Genomic DNA, 16,114 nt, shown 5'->3' on the forward strand with positions numbered 1-16,114 from the left:
AATTTGGCGCCCCCCCCCTAGGGTCGGCGCCCGGGGACATATGTTCCCCCCGCCCCCGCCCCCTCGCTACGCCTCTGGAGCATCTGCAACTTCTTTGTAAATGAAGAGTCGTCAAAAAAAAATATCTCTGCCACAACAATAGTTTAGGGTTTGTACTAAATTTCACGCTTTCACTTTTAGAAGTTATCGTCTTGATGCTATTAGATCTCTATTGAAGCTGATATCTCCAATACACTTCTTTTTACAAATTAAGTTCTCATACGAGATGAAGAAATGTCAAGTATTTATCCCCGAGTCAGGATTTTTTCCCCTATGTTTGGACTGTGTTAGTTTTTAATTAACTCTATCTTACCTCCCCCCCCTCCCCCCCCTCCCTCCCTTCACTAATCCGGCCATGTTTTGCTGAAGAGATAAATGGAATCTAAACAATCTGTTTCTTGTCTCTCCCCAGACGGCCCCAAACACGACAGCACCGCGGGCTGAGGTTTATCTGATCTGCTGCAGCCCTCGAGATGCCTCGGGCAAACGCCGAGTGGCGGGAGATTCGCGTCGGAAAACCTGGTTTGGATGCTGTTTTTGTTTATTCCGTAGGGGATGAAGTTTGGGTTAAAAATAAATAAATTACATTTTTTATACCGCTGGATCGTCATTGAACCTGGCCTCCGACGTGTGAAGATGAGCTTAAAAATTACCTGGTTTAGAAATTGGTTTATTTTCTTTAGACCGGGTATTTAAAAACAAACCTGGTCTGGATTTTATGTTTTAGTTTGTTGTTTTTGTTTAATTTACTAAGCAAAACATGGATGTCGGTACATTTAATTATACACGAAAGTGTGCTAAAAACTGTAAACAGGGCGGGTACCAATATATGGGTGTCTTCGAGTCAGACGCAGCTGTCACAAGATTAAGGGGTGGACTGGCCCACCGGTCTACCGGGACGAATCCTGGTGGGTCCCCAGGGGAAAATCTCGATGGGCCCCCAGCAACGGTGCTATAGTAGTCCTATTAGTGTTTTGAAGGTAATTCTCCAATTCCATTGCTTCCAGCAAAGGCGTAAAATTCAGGATTTGATGGAGGAGGGGTGGAATTCACAATACCCCACCCACCCCCGAAAAGGTTTATTTTAAAAAAAAGAAAACTGCAGTAGTTTTCTAAAGTAATATAAACTAACAATTATATCTTCAGTTACATTACAGATTTTTTTAACAGCTAAAAACACACATTTTTACTCACTCCATACAGACCGTGAATAAGGAAGTTTTTAAAAATTGTTGTAGAATCAAAGAAAAATTAGTATTAGTCTGTAATTTAAAACATCGTTTAATTATGAACGCTTTTAAAAACGTATATCTTTAATAAGAAAGTTCTGCTTTAAAAAATAATCGCCAATAAACTTCTTTTCTGGAAACTTTTTTTAAGAATTTTTTAAATTTTTATTTCTATAAACAGTAAATAAATAATTATTAGTGTTAATTTTTTAACCATAGAAAAGACAAAAAAAGTCATATAACCGAATATCTTACCTGTCAAACTCTTTTAAAACGCATATCTTTAATAAGAAAGTTCTGCTTTAAAAAATAACCGCCAATGAACTTCTTTTCTGAAAACTTTTTTTATATGTTTTTTTAATTTCTATTGACAGTTAATAAATAATTATGAGTGTTAGTTTTTTAACCATAGAAAAGACATAAAAGTCGTAAAACCGAATTTCTTACCTGTCAAACTCTTTTAAAAATGTATATCTTTAATAAGAAAGTTCTGCTTTAAAAAATAACCGCCAAAGAACTTCTTTTCTGGAAACTTTTATTAGGTGTTTGTTATTTTTAATTTATTTCTATTAACAGTAAATAAATAATTTTTAGCGTTAGTTTTTTAACCATAGAAAAGACATAAAAGTCGTACAACCGACTTTCTTACCTGTCAAACTCGTGGGAACAACACGCATCTCATCGTCTGCTTGTTGATATCGTCTGAATGAAACGACGGCATCCAGCAGCACCACCGCTCCCCCCCCCCCCTCACCATCGCTCACGCTCGTGGGCCAGCACGAGAAGCGAGACTACTGCCCTCTACAGACCTCGACCTCTGCCCCGGGGCGGGGTTTTTTATGTCAGATCTGACACCAGGGGCATGGGAGTTGTTGGTTGAGGGTGAGGCTGGGTGGGTGGGGGGGGGGGGGGGAGACTTGCGCGTGATATCTGGAAAGTTGGGATTGAGTGGCAGAAGTGACCTATCGGAGACCTCTGTTTAATTTAGCAACCGCGCACAATTTTGGTCCGCTGCTTGTTTTGATATTGGAACTATCGTGTTTTTCACTTCCTTAAAGTGTGTGTTGAGAGGGGGGGGGGGGGGGCAGTAGTAATAAGTCAGTAGTTGGGAGAGTTGTTAGATGTTATTATAGTATTAAACTAAGTGTTCTAAGTTTTTGTTTTAAGCTGACAACGAAATACAGTGTGAATTCTCAGTTCCTTCGTGACTACATCTCTTAAAGGGGGAGGCGATGCACCGTTTCGGAAGTATGCCAACGCCCCCCCCCCCCCCACCCCCCACACACACACTGCTCCGGGCGTACTAGAAAAATTAATGATGTAGAAAATATAATAATATATATACTAACCAGTGCCGTTGCAACCGTTCACCCCCCCCCCTGTCCGGAAATTTAAATGCTGCCCCCCCCCCCCTTCCCCACCCCATGGAGTAAAATGTCTGAGGCTAACACTGACCGCTGTTAGATTACAGTCAGGACAAGGTAAGGCTTAGGGTCAGCTGCAGATAAGTAATGTCGTCATTATGATGGTAGAAGGGGGGGGGGGGGGGTTCCGTCCATAAATGACGCCACACTTAGGGGGAGTCCGTAATTTGGTGACGATGATAAGGGGGCGGAATTCAGATAATGTGACGTCACACTTAAGCATTTTTAAAAAAGTAAAGCTAGAAAATGATTTTTAGCTTTAAGATTGCATAATATACCTTATACAAAAACCCAACTGTTGAAGTATAATGACTAAACTTGTCATTGTTTAAGTGTGTTAGTATTCTAGTGATCCCGGTGTTCTAATCGTCTCAAATCTTACCACCCCGTGTCAGATTAACCTCAACTGGATACATTACCCCAGTGCTCCAGATCTAGCAGTTTAAAATGTTGTTCTAGCCACCCTGAGTTGTCTAATTACCCACCGCTCTGTCGCTCACCGATAAGATTTCCATTCAAGAAAAAAATTTCAAGTAAACAAAAATAATCTCAGCGCACCGGCATCTCTGTGACAATGGCAGACGCTCAAATTTCACCGCCCCTGTTTATGTGTATACATTTTGTATGTATGTATGTATATATATATATATATATATATATATATATATATATATATATATATATATATATATATATATATATATATATATATATATATATATATATATATATTACATATATGTGTGAGTGTTTGTACAGAGAACAGCCCTAATATTTACATCGGTACAGAGAACAGCCCTAATGTTTACACCGGTACAGAGAACAGCCCTAATGTTTACACCGGTACAGAGAACAGCTCTAATGTTTAAACTGGTTCACTAGCCTAGGTGATTGCTCCCCTTTAAAAAAAAAAAAGCATTTCAATTTTTTTTTAAATTCTATTTTTTATAACCAAAGATTGCTGTTAATATTAATCTTCCTTTAAACTAGTCTAATAAAAACTAATAAAGCGATAAATGTAGCTTATTTAATCAACAATAAGCTATGTCCTTCTGATGTGGTGTCGGACATGGCCACATTGGCGAAATGTAAATAGATCCAGTCTTATAAGAGAGTACTCAAGAGAGGTAACTCAACTATTGTTTGCCACAAGCTGAGGTCCTGTAAAGTTGGAGTTCTGACCAGAGTTTTTTCCAAGCATCTCTTCTGTCCGGTGACCAGTAAAATGCGCATCGGAAAAAAGAACAACGGAAAAAAGCGAAAACAGAAAAAAAAAGCGCCAACAGAAATTTGTGCACACAGAAAAAAAGCGCAAACATAAATTTGCGCACATAGAAAAATGCACAAAGAGAATAAACCGGGAGTGATCTCCCCTAAACTTTCTCGAATATTCTTATATAAAATAACAGGGGATGGGAACTCGGGCTATAGACTTCTAGACATGATTTTTAATCCATTTTAAATACTTAAAGTTTTAAAAATAGAATAAAATCTCGTAGACAAATTAATTGCACACCAAGTGAACGCGAATAAAAAAGCGCATAATAGTGCGCAATATTATTAGTACTTTTAAAATTTACATTAGTTTTTTGAGAAATCGGAAGTAGCGTAAATAAGTACTTCCGGTCAACGAAAAATTCTCAAAATTTGACAGAAGGTAGAGAATTAGATATTTTACTTACATATCAAATTTCATTTATCTATCTGAAATAGTACTCAAGTTATAGGCTTTTGAAAAATTCAAAGTAGAAAAAGTACCACTTCCGGTTATCCGAAATCGCTCAAAAGTTGATACGGATCTACGATTTTGATAAAATACTTGTATATGAAATTTCATCAACCTAGCTGTAACGGTACTCAAGTTATCGTGTTTACACACGGACACACACACACACACACACACACACACACACACACAGACACACAGACATACGGACAAGATTGCAAAATTATGTTTTTCCGTATCAGTGAGATGTAAAACGTCGAGATTTGCAAAAATCTCGATTTTTTTTTTTTGCACGATTACAAGACTTTCTCTATACTTCGTATATACGAGAAAGTAAAAAAGCTCTACCAGAAAAATGCGCTAACAGAAAATTGCGCACACAGAAAAATGTGCAAAAAGAAAAATGCGCACATAGTAAAATACGCAAACCTAACTGAAATAGTACTCACAGGGCTGGCGTTACCTATAAGGCGAACTAGGCGGTCGCCTAGGGCGCCATCCTTAGGGGGGGGGGGGCGCAAAAGGTTTAATCGCTATTATCACAAAGTACCTAATAATTAATAACTTTTATAAAGGAGTAGCGATCTATTTCGGCGCCCAGGACGAACTATCAATTTTGCACCCCCACCCCAAAATTAGGTCTATATAGGCGTTTATTTATTCGCGATGGTGAAAATGCAACCCCACCTCCCTAATTTGGAAAGATCGGGGCGCTTTTTACCAGTCACATTGCCTTTTTAATTTGGTGTCACATAATTGATGTAGAAAAGATTAATTTAAATTTCGAACATTTCAAACGGTTATCTAATTTTAATAGGACTTGTAAGTCTTCGTTTTCTCCGACTTTGAATTAGAAATCTGTCCTGGTGTACAGAGTTTTGTAATGACGGGATTTTCAAAGTATTTTACTTGTTTGGTAAGATTTGATGAATCGGTTAGATTTGGGAGTAACGGCGGAAGGCTGTTGCTGATATGGTTTCGTAGGTATAAAGTATCGAAGTGTTAAAGTGTCATAATTTTTATTTGGCTGTTTTGTAGTTGAAGGTCTAGTGGAATCTGACTGGTAATAGAGAAATGAGAATGCAGGTGATGAAGTATCGTAGTTCTGGAGTTCGGGAGTATTGATTCTTGTGGTATTAAGGTATCGAATTATATTGACTGTTAAAGTGTAGTAGTAGGTCCAGTGAAATCGTTGTTGATTGGGATTACCGTTTGTAGAGTCGGGTGAAGTTAAGCGAGTTTGTGTCGTAGTTCTGGAGCATCGAGTCTAGACTGTTATGTTTAGGTATCGAAGTTTGATATGTGTTTTGAATGTAGTAGAGTATATCGAGTAGTTGAGTCTATCGTAAGTTGGATAATTTCAATTCAGTACGGAACACTCTACAAAGAAAGGTGGGCGTTCTCTAGTTGAAAAATCTTTAGATTTTTAGGAATCTATATTGCAACTCTTAAAGTATAAATATATAAACAAAGTTTACGTTTAATTATAAATTCCATCTTGTTAAATATATATATATATATATATATATATATATATATATATATATATATATATATATATATATATATATATATATATATATATATATATTAAACAGGATGGAATTTATAATTAAACGTAAACTTTGTTTTTTTTTCCCAGATAAGGGGGTTGTTGGGGGGGGGGTTATCCTGGGTGAGGGTCATGGGCGTGGAGAGCATCAGAGGCAAAGTTGCGTGACCTGCAAGCTGCGGTGCTCTAATTTTAGCATGTGTGTTCGTGTGAAATTAAAGTGAAATGCTGTTAGAGCAGGGGTCGGCAACCTGCGGCTCGCGAGCCGCATGCGGCTCTTTTGATATCAAGATGCGGCTCTCCAGCTCCTTGAACAAATGCTAATAATCTTAATAAAAAAATAAAATATTTGAAATAAAAAAATGTTAGTGGCTCTTTAAAACCATGGAAATTTTGAAAATTGTAACTTTTGGCTCTTCCGCTTCAAAAGGTTGCCGACCCCTGTGTTAGAGTGCTAAAGTGTTACATTAGTAAAGCGTCCCTTTAGCTAGGGGATCCAAAATTTAAAAGTATTTTGTATAATCAGCAATACGATAAAATGTATGTCATCATAATTGAATAGAAGTATGTTATAAAAAGCTACTGTTTTTAGATGTTCAAACAAAAACTACAATTAAGTATTCAATAGATAACATATACTGTTGTCACAAGGTTACATAGATAATATAAAATATTTATTATAATTATTACGTAATGAAGTTTAAAGCGTTTTGCTGTGTTTTTGAAGCATGTCTTAGTTACACTTGGTTAATTTAGCTATTCTTGTGAAAGTTATTTCCCTTGAATAAAATTTTGTTATTTGTATTTTATTATTAACACGTTTTTCTTAACTCAGCTTCGCGTTTGTTTGTTTGGTTGTTTGGATGTTTGTTGTTAAAATTGACATCGAAAATTAGCCCACTTCTGATTGCTCTTGAGATCTGAAATTTGGCATACAGGCTACTTTCGCCTAACAATTTCAGATGCAATCATAAAAACTAGCAATTAGAGACCGTAATTAGCTTAATTTAATTACGCCCCAAGGACCATAAAATTGAGGACATGATTTCTAAAGATACCGACAAGACTGTAGGCTTATTGACACAGTTACTTCGGCCCCAATCGATGTGGGTGCGCTGGCCGTGATCGTATAGTGGTTAGTACTTCGCGTTGTGGCCGCGACAACCCAGGTTCGAATCCTGGTCTCTCAAGATTTTTTTAGTCCGTGTATTTATAAACACTTAGTAAAGTCATACTTAATCAAGTCATTAGATAAAGTAGAAAATAAACTATATAAAAAACTTTTTTAAAAACCACGTTTTTCATGTGTAGCAACGGACTAAAAAGGAGAAAATAAAATACTTAAAAAAAACTTTTTAAAAAACCACGTTTTTCTTGTGGACTAAAAAGTAGAAAATAAATTTTTCTTTTGTGCTTCCTCGAGCTGTGCAAGTTCTTGTGATGACTGACAAAAAACGTGGGTAGGACAGATGGGTCGGGAAATTTGATGGTGAACGTACCCACGTTTTTTGTCAGTCATCACAAGAACCTGCACAGCTCGAGGAAGCACAAAAGAAAAATTTATTTTCTACTTTTTAGTCCACAAGAAAAACGTGGTTTTTTAAAAAGTTTTTTTTAAGTATTTTTTAACACGTTTTTTAACACGTTTTTCTTAACTCAGCTTCGCGTTTGTTTGTTTGTTTGTTGTTAAAATTGACATCGAAAATTAGCCCACTTCTGATTGCTCTAGAGACCTGAAATTTGGCATGCATGCTACTTTCGCCTAACAATTTTAGATGCAATATAAAAACTAGCAATTAGTGACCGTAATTAGCTTAATTTAATTACGCCCCAAGGACCATAAAATTGAGGACATGATTTCTAAAGATACCGACAAGACTTGAGGCCTATTGACACAGTTACTTCGGAACCAATCGATGTGAGCGCGCTGGCCGTGATCGTATAGTGGTTAGTACTTCGCGTTGTGGCCGCGACAACCCAGGTTCGAATCCTGGTCGCTCAAGATTTTTTTAGTCCGTGTATTTATAAACACTTTTTTAAAAACCACGTTTTTCAACGGACTAAAAAGGAGAAAATAAAATACTTAAAAAAAACTTTTAAAAAAACCACGTTTTTTATGTGTAGCAACGGACTAAAAAGGAGAACGGACACGGTAACACATTGTTAACGGTGACACGGTTGGTACGCTGGGCATGCTAAAATACACATAAACACGTTTTTCCTTAACTCAGCTTCGCGTTTATTTGTTTGTTTATGGGAGATTTGATCACGTGATTCGTGAGTAGATCTCCACGCCAGCAACGTAAATTACACCCTTTCTCTGTTTAAAGCGTATCGGTCGCTCAAGATTTTTTTAGTCCGTGTATTTAAAAACACTTAGTCAAGTCATACTTAATCAAGTGATTAGATAAAGTAGAAAATAAACTATATAAAAAACTTTTTAAAAACCACGTGTTTCATGTGTAGCAACGGACTAAAAAGGAGAAAATAAAATACTTAAAAAAAACTTTTTAAAAAAACACGTTTTTCTTGTGGACTAAAAAGTAGAAAATAACTATTTACATACATTTGATGACAAAAAACGTGGGTCGGGCAGATGGGTCGGGAAATTTGATGGTGAACGTACCCACGTTTTTTGTCATCAAATGTATGTAAATAGTTATTTTCTACTTTTTAGTCCACAAGAAAAACGTGTTTTTTTAAAAAGTTTTTTTTAAGTATTTTATCTTAACTCAGCTTCGCGTTTGTTTGTTTGTTTGTTGTTAAAATTGACATCGAAAATTAGCCCACTTCTGATTGCTCTATAGATCTGAAATTTGGCGTGCAGGTTACTTTCGCCTAACAATTTCAGATGCAATCATAAAAACTAGCAATTAGAGACCGTAATTAGCTTAATTTAATTACGCCCTAAGGACCATAAAATTGAGGACATGATTTCTAAAGATACCGACAAGACTGAAGACCTATTGACACAGTTACTTCGGCCCCAATCGATGTGAGCGCGCTGGCCGTGATCGTATAGTGGTTAGTACTTCGCGTTGTGGCCGCGACAACCCAGGTTCGAATCTTGGTCGCTCAAAATTTTTAGTCCGTGTATTTATAAACACTTAGTCAAGTCATACTTAATCAAGTCATTGGATAAAGTAGAAAATAAACTATATAAAAAACTTTTTTTAAAAACCACGTTTTTCATGTGTAGCAACGGACTAAAAAGGAGAAAATAAAATACTTAAAAAAAACTTTTTTTAAAAACCACGTTTTTCTTGTGGACTAAAAAGTAGAAAATAACTATTTACATACATTTGATGACAAAAAACGTGGGTCGGGCAGATGGGTCGGGAAATTTGATGGTGAACGTACCCACGTTTTTTGTCATCAAATGTATGTAAATAGTTATTTTCTACTTTTTAGTCCACAAGAAAAACGTGGTTTTTTAAAAAGTTTTTTTTAAGTATTTTATTCAAATGGGAGATAATTCGTTTCTTACCTTTACATTCATTACAAATTCAAGCACCTCAAGCAACTTAAGCGGTTGACCGCTTACACATAAATATAACTTTAAGTTATTATTTGCTATTGTAAAAATCATATAGGGCTTAAGTTCTAAACAAAATAGTTTGGTAGGTGTTTTAGCATTATTAAGTTGAAAAACAAATACATTAGTAGCCGATGTAGATTGCAATACTTAACGTTAGTAGAAATAGTCTTAGTCGTAAATTAAAAATCTAATTCATTGTCTTTTCATATTTTTCACCCTCTCCTAAAGGATTCATATATAACAATTTTATGATGGAATCTATAATATTTATAACCCTCTTTTTTTCAAAAACAAAAAGTATCGTTACATAATCACACAATATAGACATTTTACAATTATAACTAAACACAGTCATGCTTAAAACAGGTAACTTCCGTTTCGGAACTCACCTTGGGAGGGCTGCAGAGAGCCCAACACTACAAGTATATTTTTTTTCAGGGGGTTTTTTTTTCCATACTTTTTTTTTTTTCTACGGGGGGGGGGGGGGGGGGGGGGGGAAGCACTTAAAATTTTCTAGGGGGGGGGGGGGGCTATGTCGTAAAGTAGACTCGTGGACTTAGCAACAATTTCAATAAAATGAGATTACGCTTGCAAACTGGAATTGAAGGAATTAAATCAAACTTTTGAGACGAAAAAGGCAAGTAAAATTTGATTTTGATGTCTTCTTATAACGTGTATGCAATTGATAATAAATTATTACGTCACTTTTAATTAATTGTTTTCTTACACAAATGTTTTAGTAATTAATTTGTGATAAAGGAGGGGTTTTAATAAGTTTTGCATAGGGCGCTAAATAACCTGGCGCCGGCACTGAGTACTCAAGTTATCGTGTTCAAGCGGGAATAAAGCTAAGTACCATTTCCCTTTAACGGAAATCGTTCAAAAGTCGACAAAATACTTTTCAATACAATCTATTACTTATATTTGAAATTTCATCCACCAAACTCAAAAGTAAAAGGTACTCACGTTATAGGCTTTTGAGAAACCGGAAGTGGAGTAACAACTTCCTGTTACAGGAAATCACGCAAAAGTTGAAAGAAAACTACAAATTTGATACCATAGGCTACTTAAATGAAATATCGTCAACCTAATTGAAACGGTACTCTCTCTCTTTCTCTCTCTCTCTTTCTCTCTCTCTCTCTCTCTCTCTCTCTCACACGTACACACACAAGATTGAAAATCTAAGTTTTTCTGGCACTGGAAGATTACAAGCAGAGTTTCTTCCAGGCATCTCTTCGGCCCCCCCCCCCTCCCGAACGAAATGAAATTTATATAATTTATATAGAAAATATATACTTTTAGCAGTGTCCCCCCCCCCCCCCCCCCCCCCCCCCGAAAATTTCAAGTGCCCCCCGGAGAAAAAAGTCTGGAAGAAACACTGATTTCAAGACGTTAATATTTGTCATAACCTCGATTTAGAGTTTTCCACGACTACAAAGCATCCTTTATATTCCGCGTATATTCCGACAACTGACAAAATCTCATTTTAAAATTGTGCGCGATTACAATACTTTTACTAGATTTAACTAGATCTAGATCTAGATCATACCCAGCAGCACTGTAGACGGAGAAAAGTAAAAAGCTTATATTGTAGTATAGTTTTTGATTGTCAAGCTATTGTTGTTATTGACTGAATAGTAAAAAGAAATTATAAAAAACGTTATAAAATTATACACCTTTATAAAAATGTATGCACTAAAAAGGAGAAAATAAATTATTTTCTTTAAATAAATAATAATACACTACTAACACTAATAACATAAGAAAAGTGGGAAAAATAACTCGCCATCATTTTTATAAAAACACCGCATTTACTGTTTCCGCTGCTAAGAACGCTTACTCTACCGATGTAAAAACTGTGAATACTGAATAGTCATCGCAATATCATTCATATGTTACTTACATCACAGTGATTCATAGATTTTGAAAAAGACAGGAACCTTTAGAATATTCGAGACTTTGATGATCCCTAGATCTATATATAAGCCGAACAGAATAAAATATGTAATATTAACATAGGCATAGATTAGATACTATTTATCATACTAGATAGATACTATTAGATAGGTTATTTAATATTTATTATTAATTGACTAGGCCTATATATTTTATTATTTAGGCCTAAACTATATTAAATTAAGTTAATTAACTTAACTTATAAACTTATAGACTTATGCCTAAAAATTTTAAAAAGTAATTAATTGTTAATTATAATTAAGTATACTAAAAGTTAAAAGTATAGGCTTGTGCTAGATCTAGTCTAAGTCACTATATATTAGAAGCCTGTTTAAAAGTAATTTAATTGTTCGTCAGTTACTCTTTTAGGTAGGCTTCTTAGAATGGATTTTTAATTAGTTGATGAATAATGAGTCAGACAACCAGAATCACATTTAAATTTAAAGGTCAAGTAAAACATTCTATAATCTATAACCATTTCTGTAACCCTTTTGCAGCTCATTTATCTCTGCTAACAAAATGGACTCCAAGCAATCCTCATCAAATGTCAAGGTTTACATTTATGATATCTCCATGGGAATGGCCAGAGCAATGTCACAAGGAATTCTAGGTAAGTAAAATGTATTCTAGTAATTGTGAAAGGCTTATATTAAAAGTTAAAACAAGGTCTAATCACCATTGAAATAGATGATTTGTAGTTAACCTGTGAATCAAAATTATTTTTCAACATGTATGCTTATTCTATATCAACATCTGATATTGAGGACTCATTAATGGGTTTTTAAAAAATACATCTTAGTGTTACTTAATCCTAGTTCTACCAGTCCTGCTAAGCCTGTCTTTTTGTCTTTTCATGTTTATAATATACTTCAAAGATGTCATTTTCATTTTATGAAAATTTTATTTAACTTTTATTTAATGTTTTCTAATCATTTATTTTCAGGCCGACAGATAGATGGGATCTGGCATACAGGTATTGTTGTTTATGGACAGGAATATTTCTTTGGAGGAACATCTGGGATAGAGGCTTGTCCCCCAGTGAGTTGTCTTCTTTAAATAACAGTTCAGTGTAGTATTTAGTTTGTTGACCCTAAACGATGGCCTGGGATCCACCAGAGTGATGGGTGAAAGGAATAGTAAACAAATAGCAGCTGAGCGTTGTACTCATCATCATCTTTTCCCTTTTGTCCCTAGGACATGGGTTTTGTACTCACTAAACTCTTTCTATTATTGCTACATGTAAACTTTTTGTTTTGTTCACTGAAGTATTTTTTTTTTATTTCATTTCCTTATTTTAAAATAATTTTTTATTTTTCCATATTCAGTTTTTTTTTTTGTTATGATGAATCAAAATAATTTTTGACATGTTGACAGGGTGGAACAGTCCTTGGTAAACCATTACAAGTTGTTGAGCTGGGCAACACTGAAATTCCTTTCGACGTCTTCATGGATTATCTACAGGAGCTGTCAAAATCAACCTACAAGTAATCTCTTAAATACAAATATATTTTTTTCATGTAACTGTTAAATTTTTTAAACCAAAATTTTGAATGACACAATTTTCAAAATGTTAGTAGCTTTTGACAAGGCAGGCCTGTTGTTTCACAATAAATGTGTTTTTGCTACAAAATTCCAATAGGCCTGTAGGTTTTCTAAAGGAAATTATTTAATAATAGGGGTTTAAAATTCGTCTATTTTAATATTAGTTTATTCTCCGCAAGTATTAAGAGTCATTTTGTTTTCCTCAGGCCAGAGACCTACCACTTGTTCCACCACAACTGCAACAACTTTTCCTCTGACCTAGCCCAGTTTTTAACAGGGAAAGATATACCATCACACATAACCAGCTTGCCACAGGACGTTCTCAGCACGTAAGTTTGTCAGCTGGTCTTTATTTTTTTTTTCTACATGCAAGATTTTGAATAAATAGTTTTCGTTATTTATATTCAAATAATTTTCTGTTTTTGTAGTATCGTTTTAAGTTCAATTTAAATGTTCTATACATGCAGTTTTGAAGAACTAGAGTTTTACATTAGGTGGGAGGCCACATTAGCTCCCCTGATTTTCTAAGCTATTATTAAAAAGTACCTAATAGAAGCACTAATAGAATTTTTTTTTTTAAATCTAAGCCCTAAATATAATTTTTTTAAACTGATTTCAGGCCATTTGGTGCAATGATACAACCATTCGTAGAAGCAATGCATGTACAGGGTGGACACTCACCATTTAATTCTTAACCCAGATGGCATCTAGACTAATTTAGATGTGATGGACTGGGGATTAGAACTATTTTAAACTCAGGAGTGAATGACAATGGTGTTCAGATCAATGTGCATAATGTGTCCCTTGTTTGCCCTCTGAATTGAATGTTTTCAAAAATATGTGATTATTTATTTATGCTGATGTTATTTTAAGTCTTAAATGACTTAATTTGGGGCAGAACCATAATTAAGTATGAGGTTCTCGGTCTAGTAGAGACACTATTTTAAATTTCTTCATGATATTCATCAACATTTTTACTTTAGTTAGCAGGGCAATCACTACAAAATTCAAGTCCTTATAAAAATATATTTAAGTGTGCCTGCAAATTAACCTTTTCATTTTATCAATACATGGAGATGAGTTTCTTTAAATTCATCTGGATTATCAAAACAAAAAGCTAATTGAAAATTAAAATATTATTTTAACTAACTCATAAAGTATAATTCAATGTTATTTTTATTTAAAAATGTATTATTTGCACTACCTAATACAGATGTTATTTTTTACACATTTTTTTTCTTTTCCTTACCTGCAATAATTGAGTTATAGGGACATTGATTTCAGCTTGTCAATTATTGTTCACAGGAAGAGATTTAAGTGCTGACATAGACACATTAAATATTGCATAATGTCAAATTTACTTTTTTAAGCACACATGTAATATTGTGGCAGATTTTAACAATACACTTTTAATAAAGATTGATGTATTTGTGAGCTTAATTATTTCTGAAAAAAAACCTCATTTTCCATTAAACAGCCTAGCTACTTACTTTACTGACTGGTGTATACTATTCATTTTGTCTTCATACTATTTATTTACTGCGTGGGGCAGACTATTGCACAGCCCCTTAAAAATGGTTACATCTTTAGAATGCTACTCTCAACAATATTTACATGTCTTTTATGCAGACTACCTGAGTTTGTTTGCATGATTGACAATATAGACTGTTAAAATAATTATTACCATGGCTGAAGCATGGCAGAGAAAGAATGAATTATTTTGTACGTTAAAAGTACTTATTCTTCCTGACAGGGCATATGAAAAATAAATCAAAGGGTTTGTATGGTCAGTATATTAACCTGACAACTTCTCTTGCCCTTGAGTAAACTCAGAAACATCTTATACTTATAGATAAGAAGTTAAATTTCTTTAGTGTTAGCAATGGATTGCTCTAACCACTTGGCCATGCATTTATTTGTTCATAAACAATAATGTAAGCAATGTACCTGATACCACTATATTATTTAGTTACGGGTTCCCTTTTCGAGCCTAACTGTCCATGACTGTTTCTGTGACCTTGGCATATGAAGAGATAGTGTGGTCAGCAATATGCCCAGCAGCCTTTACTTTCCTTAACATGAGTTAGGTACCCATCAGAACTTGGTGGACTCAGGGACATTCTACTGACATGAACTTGATTTGAATTAAAAACGTATTTGTTAGCAGTCTAGTGCTCTACCGTTAGACCATGCCATCCCAACTATGATTTAGTGCTTGTCAATTTATTAGCCTTCCCTACATATTCCTAAAGCAATGATGGTATATCAGTCCCAAACCCTGCTTTCAATCATTAGTTACTATTACCACATATGGGTTTGTTTAGCTGCATAGTACTTTTTCTGTATCTGGCTTGAGAGTTTAAATTGATAATAAAATAACAAACACTTAAAATAATTTAGAATTTTATTAATTCTGCACATTTGAGTAATATTAAAAATAGCTTTATTCTTAAACAAATGCTACAAAATTAACTATGACAAACATACAATGTTTTGATAAAAAAAAAATTAACATGATAAGAAATAAATGAGTATGGTTGGTGACTGTGAGAACAAATAAATGTGGCTTAATTTATATATCCTGGCTGTTTACATTATTGTTGGGGAAGAAAATACAACTCTACTAATGGAAGTCCTGATACATTTTTAAGTGAGCTATTTTCTATTGTTTAGCTGTATCAAAATACAGCTATCAAAACTACAACTTAACACTGAAAATTTTAATGAAAAAGAATTGTCAAAATTTACTTTTCATTCACAGTAGTTAGTGGCCATCCATGTGTGATACGCAATTCCTTTCTCCTCAGCCATTTCCCCCCTACTCAATTACACTTTAGACGCTCCATAATTTCACTTAAGTTATAATCACAAAGAGCAGGTTTAGCACCATTATTTCAGCAAAAATCCCCACACCAGTTTTATCCACAAGAAAAATTTATTTTACTTGCTAAAAAATAATTACAACATTTGTTAAAACTGTTTAATATTTAGCAATTGTTGAAAATATCTAGCAAGAATTATTTTTAGCAATACAAAGCAAGTGCTAAATAGCATTCCATGTAACCCACTCCCCACCCCCCTTTCCCCTACAGATCAGGAAGTCATAAT

At 34.6% G+C, this 16,114-nt stretch overlaps 1 protein-coding gene across 5 annotated transcripts; it reads left to right on the plus strand.

The window, feature by feature from the left end:
• The first annotated feature begins 457 nt into the window (after nucleotides 1-457).
• Nucleotides 458-14,496, plus strand: LOC131951880 (desumoylating isopeptidase 1). Of its 5 annotated transcripts, none has more exons than XM_059314296.1 (6): nucleotides 458-561; nucleotides 11,962-12,074; nucleotides 12,408-12,502; nucleotides 12,839-12,948; nucleotides 13,213-13,335; nucleotides 13,626-14,496. In XM_059314296.1, the coding sequence occupies exons 2-6, from the start codon at nucleotides 11,984-11,986 to the stop codon at nucleotides 13,699-13,701; spliced, it is 495 nt and encodes a 164-aa protein (XP_059170279.1). In that variant the 5' UTR covers nucleotides 458-561; nucleotides 11,962-11,983; the 3' UTR covers nucleotides 13,702-14,496. The 5 variants fall into 5 exon arrangements, with proteins under 5 accessions (XP_059170279.1, XP_059170278.1, XP_059170281.1 ...); XM_059314295.1 differs by lacking the exon at nucleotides 458-561 and adding an exon at nucleotides 10,517-10,607; XM_059314298.1 differs by lacking the exon at nucleotides 458-561 and adding an exon at nucleotides 11,323-11,357.
• Nucleotides 14,497-16,114: the final 1,618 nt, after the last annotated feature.

The sequence above is a fragment of the Physella acuta genome, unplaced genomic scaffold, assembly GCF_028476545.2.
Source record: "Physella acuta isolate Inbredline_101_S28 unplaced genomic scaffold, ASM2847654v3 ptg000834l, whole genome shotgun sequence".
NCBI classification, from domain to species: Eukaryota; Metazoa; Mollusca; class Gastropoda; family Physidae; genus Physella; species Physella acuta.

Coding starts and splice junctions, on each gene's coding strand:
- LOC131951880 (XM_059314296.1), top strand. CDS start 11,984: ATGGACTCCAAGCAATCCTCATCAAATGTCAAGGTTTACATTTATGAT. Junction 12,949..13,212: donor CTGTCAAAATCAACCTACAA/GTAATCTCTTAA, acceptor TGTTTTCCTCAG/GCCAGAGACCTACCACTTGT. Junction 13,336..13,625: donor CCACAGGACGTTCTCAGCAC/GTAAGTTTGTCA, acceptor AACTGATTTCAG/GCCATTTGGTGCAATGATAC.